This window comes from Camponotus floridanus, unplaced genomic scaffold, assembly GCF_003227725.1.
Source record: "Camponotus floridanus strain SB8 unplaced genomic scaffold, Cflo_v7.5 scaffold277, whole genome shotgun sequence".
Lineage (NCBI taxonomy): Eukaryota > Metazoa > Arthropoda > Insecta > Hymenoptera > Formicidae > Camponotus > Camponotus floridanus.
Genome location: NW_020229411.1, coordinates 18,874 through 40,868, shown reverse-complemented (window position 1 = coordinate 40,868; position 21,995 = coordinate 18,874). Strand labels below are relative to the sequence as shown.

The following is a 21,995-nucleotide window of genomic DNA, read 5'->3' as shown; positions in this document are numbered from 1 at the left end:
GTTGAGCGATTCAATCGCACGCTGAAAAACGACATGTGGAAGATGTTTACGCTAACCGGATCTTACAAGTGGATCAACGTGTTGCCGGAACTCGTATCGAATTACAACGTGCGCAAGCATCGAACGATCGGTATGCGGCCCGTCGACGTTACCCCCGCGATCGCTGAAAGACTCTTGGCTACTGTGTACAACCATGTAAATATCGCGGGTCCGGCGAAATTCAAAGTAGGTGACTCGGTACGCGTTAGCAAGTACAAGACAGTTTTCGAGAAAGGTTACACGCCAAATTGGACAACCGAGGTGTTTAAAATTATAAAAGTGCAGCATACTAATCCCGTAAGCTATCTACTTGAGGATTATCGCAAAAAATCTATCGCTGGAGCGTTCTACGAACACGAGTTGCATCGCGCGAATTATCCGGACGTGTATCTCGTGGAGAAAGTACTGCGCAGGAAGGGTGACGAGGTTTACGTGAAATGGCTGGGATTTGACAATTCGCACAATTCTTGGATACATAAAGACAATGTGATTTAATTAATTAATTAAATTTTCATACAGTGTTTATTTTTTTTAATTTTCTGGAAAAAATATATATGTATAACATTATAATATTTGAAAAATAAAAATATACATAAAAATATACATAAAAATCCTTATCAATATTCCTTTCTATAGTATATGTATTTTTAATAAGTTATAATAAGATGCATGAGATACATAAAAATATATGAAATATAAAAAAATCCTTATTAATATTCCTTTCAATAGTACATGTATTTTTTTAATAAGATAATAAGATGTATGAAATATACATTACATTACATAAAAATATATACAATATAAAAATCTTTATTAATAATTCTTTTAATAGATAGTTTATCGCACACATTTTATATTTTGCATTTTACATTACATATTACAATGGTATCCTATAATGTCCCCACGGTAATGTATCTGTGGTTTCAGGTATGATATACCGCTTATCGTCGTACGGACTCAAAGCAATTTTTGTCTCGCAGATCGTGTATACTTGATGCAGTTTAGATCGTATACACGACTGCTGGCGCGTCATTTCAATTTCTTCTTTCAAACACCGCGTGAAATCATCAAACGTTATCGTTCTTGCGACAACGTTGCTCTTGACGCCTTTAACTTTTTTTGTATCCTTTTTCCCATCGACCCGTAATGCGTACATCTTTGCTCTGAGCCCGACGAATTCGGTCATTATGGCACCGTTATTTTCGTCCTTCATCAGGCCCGGTACTTTTTTATTTTCAAACGGTATACCATACGCATTGTCTACCGCATAATCGCTCGTGTCAAATCTGGCGATATCACGCTTCATGTTCTCATACACATCAACGCACTCAATGTGATATATCAAACTATCTGTGTCGGTATACATAATCTTACATTTATCGCGATACATTGGCGTCATATACTCGTGATGAAATTCATACAAACATGTCTTGGATATGTCGAGTATGCATATACCCATGTAAATCGGTTTGTAGAATTTAACCTCGAGTTTACGCAATTCCACAGCGATTAAGTTTTCTGAAAAAACGCTTCTGTTGTGGAAATTCGGTTTCGCGATCATCGCTTCTGCACCGTACTGGCCATCCCATTTTGTTAATAATTTTACATCGACACGATTCCGCACATTTTCCATCGTTTTGCCAAACACAGCATTATTCATTAATTCATATAAATTTTTCTCGAAATCGTTTTTCGCGAGTGTTCTGAAATGTGTATTTAATTCTATGTAATTTCGAAGCCATGAAGATTGCGTAAATTGTAATACGCGATGTATTTTTGTTACACGAAGGCCGTGACGCGTACACTGCTGTAGGTTACGGTAGTGTATCACGTAACGCTTCTTATCATATAACGTTGCAAGTAGTTTGAATTCCCGTTTACCGGGCGGCTTGTCGCGCGTCGGACAAAACGGTAGGTCAATGTGCGTATCGTGAAGATGTCGCGGGTATTCGAGATCGACTTCGAGGATATAGCCTGTAGGGGAATCTAGCGCGATAGATGACGCGTCAAAATTCGACACGTCGATCCATCGAAAATCGGCATAGGGCAACGGTTGACACATTGCCCATCCGTATAAATTATTAACGTCAAAATACAAGTATGACGATGGTTTCGTTGGATCGTACGACTCCATGTACTTGTTATTAGCGCGAACGTATCTGTTGGAACATTGGCTCAGACCACCGCGTATACCGCGTTCGATGAACATAACCATGTCGATATCCGTAAGCAGCTCGAACGTGATTTTCGTATGCTTCAACATGGCGTCCCACGTGTATCCGGGGAGAGTATAGTAATACGCGGGGTCAAGTCCGTAACTTTCGATACATTTATCTCGAAAGTTTTCGAAAATATCGGCTAATAACAAGACGTCGATTTTCAGATACAAATCGTTATATTCGCCCAGCGTCTGAATGGAGAACCGCGTCCAGACGTTCTCGGCGTGCGCGTAATCGCTCTCGGATACAGTTTCGCCGGTCAAAGAACTGTAAAACGATTCGCGCGGTGGTAAACACGTATCGTGCAACTTGTCAATGGAATCGATGTATTCGTATGGAAATACACCTTTTCGCGTTAACAAATTGAAATTTTCGGCAGATAAATTTTGAAATTTTTCCGATTTTAAAATTTTAAGTTTATCTTTGTCCAAAAATGATGCCAATTTATCGAGACTCGATGCGAGAAATTTGTATGAATCGATGAAACGTAATTTTATTTGATTTTTTGATTCTTCTTTAAAATCAACACTTTTAGTAAATGAAATATATTTTTCCTTGGTTATCGGCAATAACTCGATTTTCCCTTCGAACGCTGTGGCTATTTCCTCGATGATAAAATGAGAATCCTAACCGGATAAATTGTGAAAAACTATCGCAATGCAAAAAGAATCTTTATAATTTAGATTACAATTTGAATGTGCAGGACCTCTGTACCGCCCGGTCAGATGGCAATGATCGCGAACGCGTGTATCGTCTTGCGCGAACGGTTTTTCGCATATGTGACATTGAGTAACGTGATAAAATTTTTTCCGTTCTTCGAACGTTAAATCTACCATGGGGACATTTGTTTTTAAAATATTTTTTACGCGTAATGTCAAATTTTTAAGATCTTTAACGAACCATGCTATACAATCGGCGCTACGATGCGAATGATACACCGATAAAGATTTGTCGAACAAGCAATGTACATAGTAAGCTATGCTAAATACTTGATGATGATGTTGATATAATTTCTCTTCTTCCTTCTTGGCCAGGACGCATTCCAAGTCGGCGTACACAATGAATGGAAGCCGCTCCTTCCGATTAGGGTTGCTGAACTCGAGCCATTTGTCCTTGTCGCTCGACAATCGGACAGCGCAGTCGTTTAGCTTTCCGCAGTCGACCGTATGCAACTGCAACTTGTCGTCCGAACCAAAATAATGTAGACATCTGTAAAGGAAAAAAATTTTAATTAAGATTTTAACAATCCATATAATAATTATACAAATTATAATTATTCAAATAATATAAAATAAACTTACCGATCGCAGATATATTTCTTGTGATCTTCTTTGCTGAGTTGCGAGCTCACTAGTCGGGATAGATTCTTGATCCACGCGAAATGTCCCACGCTGTTGTTACCATCTTCCACGTATAGCAGATTCACATGCTTGTCCCGTTTCTGCTGTGAAAGATGTATCGGGGCAATGTTGTTCTCTTTCTCGATGCTGTACACGTTGATCGAGATACTGTTTGCAAGTTCAAACTTTTTAATTTGATTTACAGTCACTGGAAATTCAATTTCCTGGAGATTCAACACTGTCGCGTAATGCGGGTACGATGATTCCCGTTCCGCATGACTTTCGGCGGGATACAGAGCGGCGACCACTGCCCACGCGAAACATGCATTGTCCTTTGATTGCACGTTAATCACCGCTCTCTTCATCATAATATCCCGCGGTAACTTGATGTGACATCCCGCGTGCATGGGATTGTACTTGTTAATATTTACAGTCAAGTTCAGTATTCGCGACAAAGCCCACCCGCTATCGCGTTCCTGAAATTCTTCCAGAGACGCTAGGGTGGACTCGATAACGCGCTGTTCGTACCACTCGCGTAAATTGGACGTGCGAAAGAGTTCATGGTTTCTTGTATTCACACTTTTATTCGCATGTTTATCTCCGGCCACAAATTCACCATTGAATATTGTGTTCACTTTTACACTGCTGTGTTTTTCTAGAGCGTCCTGCACATGTTCCAACACAATGTCTTTGGCATCTTCGAGAAATTGGCGCGGTTCGATGTGATTATAATTTATCACCGCACCAGTCGATACGCGACTCTCGAACGCGGTATCGATCTCTCGCCAAACGAGTCTTTCCGCGTTATTGTCATCGCTGTAATCACCACCACTGGGAACAAATCTTCTCTGCAATCGAGTTTTTGCACCTTCGAGCTGCGCGATTTTAGCTGCCAGAGATTGTCTCTTTCCGATCGAGAGTCGCGGACGCTTAACACGACTGCGTTCTTCGAGCTCTTTGATCAATTCCTCGCAACGCTGCAGCCATGCAAAATACTCGCCCAAGGTGGCAATTTGGCGAGATCGCTCTATCAGATCGCCTTCAGTCTGCTCAATGTTTTCCATTTTATGTATTATCACACAATATATATATATATATATATATATATATATATATATATCACACTTTCTAACAGAACACTATCTTTTTTCTGACAAAACACTTTCCGAGAGAACATTACTTTTTACTAACGACGTGTCGATGCGTTTTCAATTGACGTACTATGATCTGCTGCGCTTCGATCCCTCTTATATTCGACCAACAAGCTTTCAGAGACTGTTGGGGACACGAAAGAAAATTTTCTTGCAAATGTACCTAGGATCATAGAAAAAATGCGCTATTATATTACACAGATTGCTTGAAAAGGTTGGACTGAAATATCTCAAAAATGTAAGTTTATGAAATAAAATCATAAAATATGTATAAGGGTATAAAAGGTTTTAGAATATACCATTTGTATAAAAGAATTATACAAGGTTTTCTATAGTATCCCATTTGCAAAAGAAAATTTCTTTGTGTCCCCGATAATCTCTGAAAGCTTGTCCGCTTAATCTCTATTGTTTATACGTCGAACGGGAAAAAAAACCTGGAATTATCTATAACGGGTTTACCTCGAGAGTACAAAGCAGCCGAACATCGGCGCTGATATGTAAATGAGGGAGACACCTCCGATTAGTCAATCAAAGCCAATTGTGTCCAATTGTATTGTGTCTAATCGAGTAATCCCCAGACAAAGCAGCCGATCATTAGCGCTATTAAAATTTTTCCTTAAAAAATAAAATTTTTCCTTAAAAATAAAATAAAATAAAAGAACAAAAAAAAAAGGATTAGCCCCAAAATCCTTTTCAAAATACAATAAAATACAATAAAATAAAATAAAAGAACAAAAAAAAGGATTAGCCCCAAAATCTTTTTTCAAAATACAATAAAATAAAATAAAAGAACAAAAAAAAAGGATTAGCCCCAAAATCTTTTTCAAAATACAATAAAATAAAATAAAAGAACAAAAAAAAGAATTAGCCCCAAAATCTTTTTCAAAATACAATAAAATAAAATAAAAGAACAAAAAAAAAGGACTAGACCCAAAATCCTTTTCAAAATACAATAAAATAAAATAAAAGAACAAAAAAAAGAATTAGCCCCAAAATCTTTTTCAAAATACAATAAAATAAAATAAAAGAACAAAAAAAAAGGACTAGACCCAAAATCCTTTTCAAAAGAATACCGCTCTTTTGTTTATGCTTGTCATTCAACGTGAGCCCCCCCCAACCCCCGCGTGACGTCATACCCCCGCTCCGCTGAGATCCCCTCGCACCTCACCTCCCTGAGAGGACCTGGGTTAGAACCGGCCTACTACCACAGTATATACAGTAGCGCAACTCTCCCGATTTTGTGTAGCATAAAATGAAATGCGCATGCGTAAAGTCAGCGAGTATACCAGTACTGCCATCTGCACTTCCCTCTCACTCTCTCCTTTGGTTTTCGTTCTCTTTCTAACACATTATAATATGTAATATAAATTAAATTCAATAAAACTTGAATATATGTACATAAAGAAATCGTGAAAAATATAATATAAAATATATAATGCAAACATATATAAAAAATAATATATATGACATGATGTGAATATTAATTAACCATTTTATATGTCACATATAACTGATAGCAGAAAAGAATGAAAAGATATATACTCATAATACTCATTATATAATTCATAATATATTTACATATTAATACTTATATATATAATTTTTAATATATTTATATATTAATTGTACATACATATATTCTATATATATATATATTTTTTTTTTCAAAAACTTAAAATTAAAAAAAAAATATTTAGATTAAAACTACAATCACTTAAAGTTTATTATATAAAATATATATATTTATGATCAAAATGAAGAAAGAAACAAGAAATATATATTTGTTAATAATATATATTATTAACAAATATACACATATATTTCTAAATGTTTTTTTTCATTTTAAGTTTTTGAATATATATATAGAATATATGTATGTACAATTAATATTATAAATATATTAAAAATTATATATGTAAGTATTAATATGTAAATATATTATAAATTATATGAGTATTATGAGTATATATCTTTTCATTCTTTTCTATCAGTTATATATGATATATAAAATGGTTAATTAATATTCACATCATGTCATATATACTATTTTTTATATATATTTGCATTATATATTTTGTATTATATTTTTCACAATTTTTTTATATATATATGTTCAAGTTTTATTGAATTTAATTTATATTATATATTATAATGTGTTAGAAAGAGAACGAAAATCAAAAGAGAGAGTGAGAGGAAAGTACAAATGGCAGTACTGGTATACTCGCTGACTTCACGCATGCGCATTTCATTTTATGCTACACAAACTTCAAAGGTGCCGACAGGGAGTTGCGCTACTGTATATACTGTGCTACTACATCTACTCGCGTCTGAGGAAAGACGCGAACGAACTCGCGAAGAGAACGGCCGCGACGACGACGACGGCGACGAGGGCGGCGGCGAAGGCGGCGGCGGCGGCGGCAGCGATTCCTAAGACGATCGATCCGAATAAGGTAATCATACAACTGGGCGCTAAAACTCCTGATAAGCAACAGTCGAAGAGAGGGTAGAAAAAAAAATAGAGACGGCGAGATGAGCGCCGCGAAACGGAGACTCGTGAAGCTGCACGCGCCAGCGAGAAAGAACTTCCCCCGCCGCCGCGTCGCGGTGCGCGGATACGACGATCTGTGGCAAGCGGACATCGTCGAAATGCGTCCTTACGCCGGACGGAACAGAGGCCACAATTACATACTCACCGTCATCGACGCTCTGAGCAAGTACGCGTGGGCGGTACCGCTCAAGAGAAAGAGCGGCGACGAGATCGCTCGAGCCCTGTCGAGCGTGACGCGCGCCTCCGGACGTCTCCCGAGGAATCTGCAGACCGACAAAGGAAAGGAGTTCTACAACGCCGAGGTGCGAAGATTCATAGACAGACACGGAATCAATCATTACTCGACGTATTCTGTGCTGAAAGCGTCCATCGTCGAGCGTTTCAATCGCACGCTCAAGAACGATGTGGAAGTACTTCACGCTGAACGGAACGTACAAGTGGCTCGATGCGCTGCCGCGTCTAATATCCGAGTACAACGCTCGCAAACATCGAACCATCGGGATGCGTCCGATCGACGTGACGCCCGCTCGAGCGTCGAGACTCCTGTCGACAGTGTACAGCCACCCGAAGATCGCCGCTCCGGGAAAATTTCGACCGAACGATCCCGTGCGCGTGAGCAAGTACAAAACGCTGTTCGAGAAGGGATACACGTCGAATTGAACCGCGGAGATCTTCCGCGTAGCCGAGGTGCGAAGGACGAATCCCGCGACGTATCTGCTGAAGAATTCGCGCGGCGAGCCGATAGCCGGCGGATTCTACGAGCACGAGTTGCAGCGAGTCTCCGATCCCGACGTGTATCTCGTGGAGAGAGTGCTGCGCCGAAAGGGCGACGCGGTTCTCGTGAAGTGGCTGGGAATGGACAGGTCGCATGACTCGTGGATCGACAAAGCCGACATATTGTGACGAACATACGTATATTTTCGCGCGATATTACAGAAAAGATACATCGCGCGTATTGTCCCAACGAACATATATATATATATATATATATATATATATATATATATATATAGTATAACATTAAAGATAATAAAATACATTACGCATATTTATAAAATACATCACGCATATCTATAAAAATACGTCGCATAGCGCTTAAGATCTATCCGCGCCTCTCCTCACAGAGGTGTCCTGTAGTGCTCCCACGGCAGAGTGTCGGGCGAATCTGGCACGACGTAGCGCTTATCGTCGTACGGACTGAGCGCGACCTTCGACTCGCGCACGGTGTACACCTCGTGTAACTTGGATCTCAGGCACGATTGCTCGCGAGTCATCTCGACCTCGCGTCTCACACAGCGCTCGTAATCGTCGAACGTCAGCGTTCTCGCGACGCTGCTCCTCACGCCCTTGCTCTTCTTAGTGTCGCACCTACCCTCGACTCGCAACGTGTACATCTTCGCTCTGAGTCCGACGAACTCGATCATGAGAGCGCTGTTGTTCTCGTCCTTCATCAGACCGAGAACCTTCTTATTCGCGCGCGGCATGCCGTAGGGATTGTCGCGCTTCATTCGCTCGTACGCGTCCTCGAACTCTATGCTATAAATGAGTCTGTCCGTGTCGGTGTACAATATTTTACACTTATCGCCGTAGAGCGGCGACATGTATTCGTAGTGAAACGCGTACAGACGAATCTTGGATATATCGAGAATGGACATGCCTACGTAGATCGGTTTGTCGATCTTCGCCTCCAATTTGCGCAATTCCACGGCCATGAGATTCTCCGAGAATACGCTTCTACTGTGAAAATTCGGCTTGGAGATGAGCGCCTCGGCTCCGAATCGACCGTCCCATCGAGTCGCGAGTCGAACGTCCACGCGATTGCGCACGTTCTCCATGGTCTTGCCGAAGACGGCGTTGTTTATCAACTTGTACAAATTCTTCTCGAAATCGTTACTCACGTTAGTGCGTAAGCGCGTGTTAAGTTCCACGTATCCGCGTAACCACGGCGACTGCGAGAAGCGCAGCGCGCGATGAATCTTCGTCAGACGCAGACCGTGACGAACGCACTGCTGCAGATTGCGATAGTGCGTGACGTATCGGCGCTTATCGTACAGCGTAGCTAATAGTTTGCTCTGCCGCTTTCCCGGCGGCTTATCGCGCGTGGGACAAAACGGTAAATCGGCGTGGGCGTCGTGCGCGTCGGCCGGATAGTCGAGATCGACCTCGAGAATGTAGCCGATGGTCGAGTCCTCCGTCACGGACATCACGTCGAGACTCTTGAGGTCGTCGACCCACTCGAATCGCTCGTACGGTAACGGCTGACACATCGCCCAACCGTACAGATTGTTGATATCGAGATACATCAGATAGATCGACGGTCGCGACGGATCGTACGCGCTCATGTACTTGTTGTTAGCGCGAGCATATCTGTTGGAGCACTGACTCAGACCTCCGCGTATTCCGCGTTCCACGAACATCATCATATCGATATCGGTGAGCAGCTCGAAGCGAACTCCCGTGTACTTAAGCATCGCGTCCCACGTGTATCCCGGCAGCGTGAAGTAGTACGCGGGATCTAAACCGTAACTCTCCAAACAAGCGGTGCGAAAATTTTCGAACACGTCCGCGAGCAGAAGAACATCGGTCTTCAGATAGAGATCGCTGTACTCGCCTAGATTTTCGACGTTAAATCGCTTCCAAACGCGCGTGCTCGTAATCGCTCTCCGATACGGTATCACCGGTCAGAGAACTGTAGAAGGACTCGCGCGGCGGGAGACGCGTCTCCCGCAATCTCTCGACGCTGTCGACGTACTCGTACGGAAACACGCCCTTGCGCGTGAGAAGCCGGAAGTCGTCGTCGGAGAGATCGCGAAACTCGCCTCGCGCGATCATCAGTTTGCTCTCGTCGAGATACGACGCCAGCTTATCGAGACCGGCGCCTAAAAACTTGAACGAGTCCACGAATCGTAATTTGACGTATCTGGAACGCGCGGCGTTTCCCCAGTCTCCCTCCGCCGCCGCGGTATCTCGAACGGTCTTCGAGAAAGCTATGTACGATTTCTTCGTCACCGGCAATAACTCGACGCTGCCGAGATACGCGTTAGCCACATTCTTGATAATGAAGTGCGCGTCGTAACCCGATAGATTGTGAAAGAATACGGGTATGACGTAGGGGTCCTTGTAATTCAAATTACACGCGGAATGCGCCGGATCTCTGAAGCGGCCGATCAAGTGACAATGATCGCGTACGCGAGCGTCATCGATCTCGAACGATCTCTCGCACGCGTAACAGCGCGACGCGCTCGCGAATATCTCCCGCTCGTCCGGCGTCAGATCCGCCATCGGTACCACGGCGTCGAGGGCGACCTTCGCGCGAAGCGCCAGATCGCGCAACTCGCGCACGAACCACGCGACGCAATCCTCGCCGCGATAAGATCCGTACGCCGACGCGGCGTCGTCGAAGGAGCAACGCGTATAATAGGCCACGCTGTGAACTCTGTGATGCTGAACGATCCTCGTATTCTTGGTTCTCCCGCCCTCGTCCCCCTCCTTCCTCTCCAACGCGCACTCCAGATCGGCGTACACCGCGAACGGAATTCGCTCCTTTCTCGAATGATGATCGAACTCCAGCTACCTGTCGTCCTCGCCGGGAAGAACGATCGCGCAATCGTTTAGCTTGCCGCAATCCTCGCTGTGCTCCGACAGCTTCTCGCTCGTGCGAAAGTAATGCATGCATCTGAAAGAAAATACGAAATAAACGCTAGCTCGATATTTCGCTCTCGCTCGCCGAGTCGAACGCTCACCGATCGCACACGTGCGTCCTGTGCTGTCGCTTGCTCAACTGCGAGCTGATCAGACGAGACAGATTTCGGATACAGGCGAAATGTCCGACCGCGTTACCCTCGCGCGTCGCATCGCTCAGATACAGCAGATTGACGTGTCTCTCCCTCTTTCGATCCGTCAGACGAAGAGGGACGATGCGAATTCCACCGCCACCATCCTTCCCGCGTCGTCTCTCTCCGACGGTGTACACGTTCACCAATATATCGTTCAGACGCTCGAACCGTCCGATTCCGTTCAGAGTCATAGGTAACTTCGAGCCCTCCAGATTCAACACCTCGGAGTAATGCGGATATCGCGAGCTTCTCTCGCAGTGCTTATCTACGGGATACAGAGCGGCGACCACCGACCACGCGAAACACGCCTCGTCGTCGGATCGCACGTTGACCACCGCTTTCTTCATCTGAATCTCTCGCGGTACTCACACGCGGCACCCCGCCCGCATGGGATTGTACACGTTCACGTTCACCGTTAGATCGAGTATGCGCGACAGGGCCCATCCGCTGTCGCGCTCTTGAAACTCCTCCAAAGACGCGACGGTATCGCCGACGACGCGAGTATCGTACCACTCGCGCAGATCCGTCGTGGTAGAAGGGGATGATTTCTCGTGGCGATCGTCTTAACGGCGGTTTTATCGCCCGACACGAATTCTCCGTTGAACGTCGTGTTCACCTTAACGCTGCGATATCGGCCCATGACGTCGCGCACGCGGCGGAGCACTGTGTCCCTCGCGTCCTCGAGAAATCTCAGAGGTTCGATGTAATCGAGATTTATCACCGCGCCGGTCAACACGCGTCTCTTGAAAGCCGTCTCGACCTCGGACCATGAAAATCCCTCGCGTGACTCGATCCCGTTACCACCGCCGTCCTCGCGTCTCGCGACACCCGCGCCCTCCCGCTCGAAGCGTCGTCGTAGATCGTTCCTCGCGCCGATCACTCGCAGGATTCGGGCGACCAGAGAGGTCCTCGCCCCTGTGGAGATTCGGCGACTCGCGTCTAGGCACCTCTCGCGCAGAGTCGCGAGACACTCCTCGCACCGTCGCGTCCACGCGCGATAGTCGTCCGTCGTGGCGACGCCGCCCGCTCTCGAGCACTCGGCGCTCTTCCTCCCGCATGGTCGCGTCTTCTTCTCTCCCTACGACGATTCGTCGTCCTCTCTCTCTCCTCTCTGCGGGGCCTTATCCACAGCGTCTCGCCTCGCGAATCCATCGGCAGCGAAAACCCGCGACGCGTTCCAGTCATCCGCGTATCTCCGGCGTCGAATCTCGCCGCTCTTCCGCTACACACCAGGACCGTCTCGATCCACAGCTCCTCGCGCGCGTCTCGAAGACCAATTGCCCGCCTCGTCGAATAGGTCGCGACGCTCCACGCGATCCTCTCCTTCAACACTCGACCGTAGCGATTGATCGGCGGATCGACGCGCTCCTCGCTCATGACAACTCGCGCCTCAAGCGTATCAAATCGACGCCGCAAAATATATTTCGGCGGAATGGGTACTCGCGACCGCTGTCCTCGCGATCATAGGTGTATCGCAGAGTTCTATCCGCGTTATCCTCGGGCGGGAGAATCCTGCAGCGCGCGACTGGCCATAAGTATTGTTCTTCCAGTTGGGGATAATCGAACGAGTGGTATTTCCACTCGCCGTCACACATATAACCCTTCGGATCCTGATGATCCTTCGGATACTTCGCTCTAAACCACCTGTTTAGATCATAGTTGTAAGAATAGGCTCTGCGACTGTGGGCCAGAGCCGTCTCGACCCACAACTCCTCGCGCCGACTGTGCGTTTGAACGGCTCTTCTCAGATGATACGTCGCGACGCTCCATCGCGCGCTCTCCTTCAACTCGACATCGTCGTCGCCTATCGGGCGCGTCAACTCCTCTTCCTCATCCGCCGCCCTACCGTCGACAGTAGAGACGACTCTGGCGGAACTCGCGCCGCTCATACGCGCGCCTCGTCGTTCGCGAACCTATCTTCCCGAGAAACGATCGGATAGACCGATCGCGACCATCCGCGAGGCGTGTGCGCGCCTCGAAACGACCGTCGGCGTCTTTATACTCGCTCGTTCGAGCGACGACGACGTCGCGCGAGCGGAAAAAAATTTCTCCGCGGTCGCGCGGTTTTCGCCTTCGGAAACGACGAATCCGTCGAAATACCGCATTCGACCGGATTCGGCGCGTGTTATCGCGCGCGTCTCTCGCCGCTGCGCGTTCGAGAGAATGAAACGACGACGGAAGCGTCGCCGCGAATATCCCTCTCGTCTTAGCGCGACGCGCTCGAGAGGAAGGAATGGCGACGGAAGCGTCGTCGCGAATATCCCTCGCGCGCGCGAGTAAATCCTAACGGAATCCCGCTCCTCTCTCATTATCGCGCTTAAAAAGAGAGATAAGCGAGTCCGAGAACGCGCGACGACCGCGATATCGCGCGAAGACGCGATATCGCGCACGCGCGACGAGGCTCTAGTCCGATCGACGCGCTCTCCATCGATCCTCGAGAACGAAGGATCGACGACCTCCGTCGACGACCTCCGTCGACGAGAGAGAAACGCCTCTAGCCGCGACGTGTTCTCTCGATACATCGTACGCTCGTTTACGAAACGCGCGCACATTTAGGTTAAAATTCGAGCGGCGCGCTCGCGCGCGCGGCGAACTCGCTTCCGACGTCTACGACGAGACGAGTCGAGACGAGAAACACCGACGCGCTCCGCGTGCTCTCCCGATACATCGCGCGCCTTTTTACAAACGGAAAGAAAAAAATATTCGAATTTACATTCGAGTGACGCGTAAGACGCGATGAAAACGCCCGAGGCCGCTTGTCACTCCCTCCTCGGCGCGTCGAAACGACGCGAGCCTGCGGAGGCGCGTATATGTTATATAAATATTACATTAACATTATTTAAACATTATTTAAATATTATATAAATATTATATAAATATTACATAAATATTACATAAATCGCGCGAATCGCATATTTTTATATTACGTCTCTTCCAGGCCTACGTCGAATACGTCTGCTCTACCGTTAACGTCGACCTTATCTCTATCTCGCGCCCGACGGGCGATTGCCGCTTATCGCGCGCGCCTAGCGCGCCGCGTCCAGAGACGCTCCGACGCGCCGTATCCAGGGACGCGCGCGCGCCGTAACCAGGGACGCGCGCGCTCTCTCTCCCTCTCCCTCGCTCTCGCGCCGAACCCCTCTACCGCCCGCTCGCCCCCTCGCCTCGCCGCCCCCTCGCTCTCCCCCTCCGCGTGACGTCACGACCCTCCGTTTACCTACCCGACGGCGAGCGGCTCCCCTCGCCCTACCTACTCCCCCTGCTCACCCGCGCCGCCGTCACCCTCCCCCGCGCCCTGCCCCTCGGATATCATTCTATCTCTCTCGCTCTACGAGACCTCTCTCTCGCACCCGTGCGGGTTAGAAACGGTATATTCTCCCTACTGTCGACAATTTTTCTCAACACGCTCCGCCAAAGATGTAGAGAAATGCTGAGGTAGACGTGATGCTCTAGTTGGAATGAGACACAAGATATTAAAAGATATTTAATGAAGAGGAGTCTGCGGAATATTATTTCGTTGTTCTTTGCGTTTCGTTAGTCTTGTGTGTGTGTTCCGTTGATCTCTTACTATGGCTGAAGAAAACGTAATCATCGGCAATGAAGACGAAGATGTTATTATCGTCGATGAGGACATTGAAGAGGTTGTTATAGTCGAAGATGGAAATCAAATGGATGTCGATAATCTAGATCAATCAGACGAGGATGGCTCTGAGGAAGAATCCGAGGAGGAGGAGGAAATATCACCCTTAGTGGATTATGTTAGTGATAATGATGAAGAATTAAGACTGAAAAAATATAAATATTTAAACGCGATGGAAATACAGTCTATAAAGTAAGAGTGTGTACAGGTTAATGTGTAGAAAAATTTATTTTTAATGATTTATAAGTACATGGATTTGTTGTACTACATGAGAAGAAAAATGCTATACCATTAATAATGAGTCCAGTCACCACCGACATTGATAATTGCCTGATATCTCCGAGGCATACTTTCCACTAAGTTGACTGCGTATTCGTTCAGTAAAGACCTCCAAATGAGACGAATTTGTCGTGTCAGCTGCTTCAAAGTGCATACTCTTTTTCCTCGAAGCTTGTGCTTGAGATATGCCCACACATTTTCAATTTGCATCTGGCGATTGCGATGGCCAATCAAGTGTGACGATGCCAGACTGCTCTTTCCACTCGGTGCAAAGCTTGCTCTGGTGTTTTGGGTCGTTGTCTTCCTGTAAGATCCAGTCCTCGTTTTTTTTTATGAAACATCGTTCAGCAGTCGGCAACAAACACTTTTCATAAATTTTAATTTTCGGAGCATTTAAATTGTATGTAAACAGCATTTTCGGAGCATTTAAATCGTATGTAAACAGATGTAATGCTCCAAAACCCTGTTTTGAAAAGCAGCCCCAAAGATGAACTTTTACAGGGTGTTTAACGGTCTGTTGTAGTAATCTATTGGTCAAGGTTGACCAGGAACGTCGGATGGTAATATATCCCCAAACAGAAGCTTCGTCCGTAAAGATCACATTGCTCCAATCTCGGTCCAAATTCTCCTTTGCCCAAGCGAGTCTTTTCATCACATGTTTTTCGCTTAACAGTGGTTTCTTCATGTGCTTCGATATTTGATGTTATGTGCAAGGAGATGGGTTCGAATAGTTGTATGTGATATTTCACCCTTCTGTTTTAATTTTGCTGCTCCTTGTCGCAATGTTAAGATCGGGTTCCGCTTAAACAAATTCGCAATTTCATTTTCCATGTTTGGCGTCACTTTGCCTATCGAGCCACGTTCTGACAAGTCATCGACATTTTTGGTCTTCTTATATTACTGAACCCACTTAGCGACGAACGATTTTGACTTTCCCATGTATTTAGCAGCCGCTACATATGACATTTTTAGTCCTTTCGGGTGGGAACAAAGGAACACAGCCTCGTAGCGCGATGCGTATGCGGCACTCATGGCGGTTAACGTGTTTCTCAGATAAGAATTCGACACCAACTGAATCTTTTGTGACAAAGCATTCACGACAAAGATTCCATCTATCGACTCACAAAAAAACTAGAACGATATTTGAAGTCAACTGCCATTTATGCCATACACGCTCTTACTTTACAGACTGTAAATAATCTGGATGTTATTATAAAAATGTGTCGCATCAAATATTATTATTACGATGTGGAAGAAGGAACTAGTATTGCTTTGATTGTTTTTTAAGATTGGCATCATCGTTTCACAACGTATACTCCGTCGAAAACATAAAACGGATTATTGTGCCTTATTAATAGGCACTTATTGCAAAGAATGCAAGAAAAATTTACATCAAATATTACCATACAATATGTGCCCCATTTGTACAAATTAAATAAATGGATAACATTGTAAGTACTATTTTTATATTAAATAAATTATTATAAAATAATTATTAAAATCTAATGAAATATGTGTCTTTTTCTGTTACAGGAGTGGCTCCGTCAGCCCGGCGCATTGCCCCTTAGCCTTCCTGGAGTGACCATCCCTTGACCAGGCGCACCACCTCCCCTCCCAATATTATTAAATTTTAATTATTATATTTTATATTATTCTTCCTATTATTATAATCTTAATTTTAAGTACACACACACAAATTGTAAAATACATACACACACACATATTCTTAATAAATTTTATATATTTTAATTTAAAAAAAAATCTAATTATTTATGCGCCTCTCCTTGCGTTCCCATCCCTGCGTCTCTCTTGCGCTAGTTATAAGTATTGCGATATCGTTCTCTCTCTCTCGTGCGTTAATCATAAGTCTCGCGCTAGTTGTAAGTCTATCTCTTTCTCTCGCGATTAGAATAAGTAATCTCTCTCTCTCTCTCTCTCTCTCTCTCTCTCTCTCTCTCTCTCTCTCTCTCTGTCGCACGCGCTAATTGTAAGTCTCGCGATATTATCGTTATCTTTCTCGTACGCGTCGTCTTTGCGCTATTATGTTCTTTCTCTTTTGATATACTCGTTGCTCACTTACCTTTGCGTCATCCTTCTCACACCTATGCGTCGTCCTTGTCCCATGATGTCGTCATTCTTGTAGCACTGTCCTCTTCACACACACACACACACACACACACACACACACACACACACACACACACACACACACACACACACACGCACGCACGCACGCACGCACGCACGCACGCACGCACGCACGCACGCACGCACGCGCACACACACACACACACACACACACACACTTTGCGCTGTCCTTTTCCTACACGTAGCGCTGTCCTTCTCACACCGTCTTCCTTCCGCGGATTCCCCTTCTGCACGGACTCCCTCGTCCATCGCTCGCGCCGCTGATCCCTCTTCACTGCGCGGACCACCTTATCAATTACTCGCGCCGCGGATCCTCCTTCCTCGCGTGTGACGTCACTCACCGCGCGCCGCGGTTCCTCCTTCCCCGCGCGTGACGTCATTCCCCCCGCACCGCGGTTCCCCTCGCGCGGCGCGAGTCGTACCTCACCCCCCTTAAGAGGACCTGGGTTTAGAACTCTTCTTTTATACCTACTTGTATTAACTAAATTTTCGATCTAGTGATGCAACACAAATAAATGCAAATCAACATAATGTCAACATGTCTAATCAACATGTTTAATTGTAAAATTATAAAACTACAATATTTCATTGGCTACTGGAGTGGAATTATTAATGGAAAACAAAGCTTAATAAATCTTTAACAACTCTTGAATTAAATTACATCAGCAATGTCTATATACGATACCTTTTTTAATATAAAATTAATTTAATATAAAGTTAATTATTCTTTGTAGCATATTTACTTTGTCAATTCTTATATTATCTTTTACACTTCGATTTGACGATTATTTATTATTGATAAATGAATACTTAATACTTTCTATTTCAATATCATTCATATTTGATGAAAACAATACAGGAGCTGTAGCATTAAAGTGGGTGCTATTAAAGCAACGCCTGGATCCAGTTCTTGGGAGGGTGTTTCTGGTCCTCCACCTGTAGCAAGTTTAGCTTGGTTTTTTTTTGTTAGGATGTCTCTTTGCGTTTGCTTTATGTTAGTCCATAACTTCTTTAATTGTTGTACATTTCTCTAAAATAATAAAAAAAATATTAGTATAAAAATTGTAAATAATTTAATGTCGCTAGTCGAATAATCAAAGGATCATTGAAAAATTGTAGTCGACCAAACTAGCCAAAAAATTAATTTTATTAATACGACGTTTCGACCATATGGTTGTGGTCCTTATCAAGTATACACTAGAAAAGATTGATAAATAAATAAATAAATTAAATTAACGGTTTGAATACACAGTAACGCACAAAGAATTAAAGTGTGAAACAATTTTTACCGATGTAATAATAATCAGAAGGCAGGCGTTAGTGGTAAACATGTAAAACAATGCAATCACATAATAAAAAAAACGTTATTTAAAAAGATTCAAAATTAGAGAGAAGTTGATGCGTCCGTGTGAGACTTCGTCAAGAACTAAACATAACCAGAGGAAAGACGATGCTAAGTGACCTTTATAATTTTGTCGTAAATATTATTTAAACTATCTGTGTCTTTCTGTAGGTTGATTAGATTATTAAATCTCTTAATAAAGAACATCTCAGCTATCTTTCTTTTACGAACGTACTTTTCATTATGCAAAATATTGGGTCTCGACCAATCAAAATCGTGTCCGGATTCCAATCTGTGTTTGCTAATAACGGAGTGATTAGACTCATGCAACTTTATATTGTTACAATGTTCCCTCACTCGCGTCCGCAAATGTCTTTTTGTTTGCCCAATGTATGATAGATTGCAATCCTTACAATTTAATTTGTATACAACACTTGTCTTGTCATTATTGTGTAAGCTGTCTTTACCACATCTAATTAAGTTATTTAATTTTTTAGTTATTTTGTAGACGACGTTAAAACCACTGTTTAGTAGGAGACGGTAGAGATCTTGGCTCGTATGCTCTACGTACGGTATGGTGATAAAATGAGTTTTGTCTGGACGAGTAGAATTGATGTCATCATTGAGGTCGCGGTTGTTTAAAAAATTGATTCTTTCCGAATGTGTCTATGAATGTGTTCAGGAAAACAATTATTAACTAACGTGTCAAATATTAACTTAATATTCTCTTGTTTAAAGCAATCGTCAGATAGTAAAATAGCATGGTCAACTAAATTATAAATAATATTAATTTTATATTTTAACGGGTGATTTGAGTAAAAATTAATATATCTCCCAGACCATGTAGGTTTCCTAAACCAATTGGTGATAAGTTTTGTTCCCAACCGAATGATTTTTACATTGAGAAAACTAATCGAAGAATCAATTTCTTTCTCGTACGTGAATCTTAAACGTTCGTGGTATTGAAAGTGGTTAAAATATCGTCCACTTTTGTGCGTGGTACAATTGTAAAAACATCGTCTACATATCTATAATACATGGGAACGGCAAAATTCAGCGAGTCTAGATATTGTGTCTCCAAATCGTCCATCACCATATCTGCCAAGATAGGTGAAAGTGGAGAACCTATGGGTGCCGAAGATCTGTTCATAAAACTGCCCGTTGAAGGAGAAGCAAGTTGAATCCAAAATCAAGTCAATTGCAATTAGTATAAAAAGATATGTTTATTATACAGTTTTGGCAGCAAACTCAATAAGAATATTGCAACAAATTTACATCAATTGCGCATATTATGTTGATATCATATTAAGTTGTCTCTTACTGACATAACCTATCTGTATAAACTAATTATATTCCATAAAAAATAAAAATTCTTTCTTACCTCCTGTATAATTAATGAAAAATTATTAAATTCTTCACAAATATTATTCCATGCAACTTCTTTTTGGCGAAGTGTGTTAACATTGCTCTTCTTGCACTCAATAATTATATATTTATTTAAAATTTGCGGGAAAAGACTTTTTTCTATCGGTGTATAATGTTTACTTTTATTTCCTATTTTTCCTTCCATTTTTCCTTTTTCCATTTTTTTCTACTTTATTATAAATACGTTAATATTTTTTCGAATAAGATACCTTTGCAAAATACGCAAAATCAAACAGAACTGCTTAAAGTAATAAAAAAAATATCCATCTTTCATTGGTTGTTCTAACAGAATTATTCCGAAAATTGCCGAATGCAAATGAGTGTTATCTTAAGCACAGTCTTTATTAAGATAGTCTTGTACGGTATAAAATCCTAAGTATTAGCTTGTTTATTAAGATCATCTTATACATGGACTATAAATTTATAATGTCTTAAGATGATCTTTATTAAACAGGATGATCTTCATTAAGACGATCTTAAGCATTGCCTTCAGAATGGACTATGAATACGGGTCATTGAGCGCACATCGCTATTCTTTTGTATATCCCCTTCACCTTCAACGAGACCATCCATGAGAGTCGCGCCTCGTTTCATTACTTACGAACCTCAGGACGCACAGGACGATCACATTGCGGTGCACCGAACAGTTGCATTATTCTGTGCATTTCGATTCTTGCGCGTTTTTGATATTATAGCATTTCCATTTCTTAATAAAAATATATACGACGATGTATAACGTAGAAAAGCTCTTGACTTTGTTAAGAGGATGTCGTAGCGACGGCCGAACTCCGACGGATAGGCGCCCTTATTTTAATATAACTAAAAGTGTCCGTACATTATCAACTCTTATAGTTATGTTACCGACAATCTTATCTATTATAAAAAGACATGCATATTTTAGAAAGAGCAATGTGAAAACTTTACTTTAAATTGTGTTAATTGTATTTATTGAAACAAAAAATATGTTGCATTCTCATTACTCTATCGTCTCGCACAAGCAATTTAGAGCATAGATCTGTCTTTACTGCATACATATTTAAACATAATTCTAATATCATTGCAGAATTTGAGAAAGAAAACGCAAGAATTTAATGCTTTAGTAGGCGCGTACATGTACTAACGTATCCTATTACACGCAAGATGAAAGAGAAGGATGGGAACGAGATTGACTCTCCTTGTCACACAAACCGATTATAGCGCCGTCTGTCGTGCTAGCAAGCAACTAATTTACAGGACTGTTTTACTCACATGCCTCGATTTCGCACACACACATGTGCACGAAATTTTTGTGCACGGAAATTATTTTTACTACGCTTCTAAACGCATTTTTAACTGTTCATTTATATTCCTTCAGGAAATTCTGACTTGAGAGTGCTCTTATTTTGTACGTACAAACTGCAAAACTTTTATATTCAACTAATATTGTTACGAGTTGATGTTAGAAGCTGATAAGAAAACTGTAATTTTCTATTTTTTTTTCATTTTGAACATAAAATGGTTCACTCTCATATTTGTTGCTATGTGTAATTTAATTTAATTCTGGAAAAGTATTTATTATTCTGTGCAACTAATAAAAAGTTTTCCGTGCACAAAATTTTATCGGTAAAAAAGAAAGGTCCGGCATCCTCAAGTCGGTGATAAAGGCAAGTTCAGAAAGAAAATCTAAATCTTCAAAAAGAGGTATAAAATCGTCACATTTTGCTAAAGACATTTCTTGCAAGAAAATGAAAATTTCTTTTCTTAGCGCAAAAAATTTCTCCAAACATCTTCCGGCACTAAGCCACCGAACCTCACAATATAGAGGTATATCTTTATAAATAGCATTATGTTCCTCTAGAAAAGATTGAAATTTTCGATGAGAGAAGGATTTATTATCGCCTTTAATTACATTAATAATTTTAGAAATAATTTGCATTGCGGTACACAGTTCAATTGCTTTTCCACATAATGCTTCTTGATGTATGATACAATGAATAATAAGAAACTTTAAATCTCGCTGCTTTATTTGGCCGAAGAATCCAATTTTTG

At 42.7% G+C, this 21,995-nt stretch overlaps 2 protein-coding genes across 2 annotated transcripts; one reads left to right on the top strand and one right to left on the bottom strand.

The window, feature by feature from the left end:
- Nucleotides 1-7,278: 7,278 nt before the first annotated feature.
- Nucleotides 7,279-8,200, top strand: LOC112638266. Its single transcript, XM_025409643.1, has 2 exons — nt 7,279-7,909; nt 7,980-8,200. The coding sequence occupies exons 1-2, from the start codon at nt 7,279-7,281 to the stop codon at nt 8,198-8,200; spliced, it is 852 nt and encodes a 283-aa protein (XP_025265428.1).
- A 215-nt stretch (nt 8,201-8,415) lies between these two features.
- LOC112638265 lies at nt 8,416-11,480 on the bottom strand. Its single transcript, XM_025409642.1, has 4 exons — nt 11,041-11,480; nt 10,872-10,973; nt 9,976-10,733; nt 8,416-9,908 (listed from the first exon to the last, which is right to left on the bottom strand). The coding sequence occupies exons 1-4, from the start codon at nt 11,478-11,480 to the stop codon at nt 8,416-8,418; spliced, it is 2,793 nt and encodes a 930-aa protein (XP_025265427.1).
- Nucleotides 11,481-21,995: the final 10,515 nt, after the last annotated feature.

What these genes read in the sequence shown, in the direction of transcription:
- LOC112638266 (XM_025409643.1), top strand. Translation starts at nt 7,279, where the DNA reads ATGAGCGCCGCGAAACGGAGACTCGTGAAGCTGCACGCGCCAGCGAGA. An exon ending in GACCGAACGATCCCGTGCGC is followed by an intron (nt 7,910 to 7,979) that starts GTGAGCAAGTAC and finishes TCTTCCGCGTAG; the next exon opens with CCGAGGTGCGAAGGACGAAT.
- LOC112638265 (XM_025409642.1), bottom strand. Translation starts at nt 11,480, where the DNA reads ATGAAGAAAGCGGTGGTCAACGTGCGATCCGACGACGAGGCGTGTTTC. An exon ending in AGGACGCACGTGTGCGATCG is followed by an intron (nt 10,974 to 11,040) that starts GTGAGCGTTCGA and finishes ATTTTCTTTCAG; the next exon opens with ATGCATGCATTACTTTCGCA. An exon ending in CTTCCCGGCGAGGACGACAG is followed by an intron (nt 10,734 to 10,871) that starts GTAGCTGGAGTT and finishes TCAGCATCACAG; the next exon opens with AGTTCACAGCGTGGCCTATT.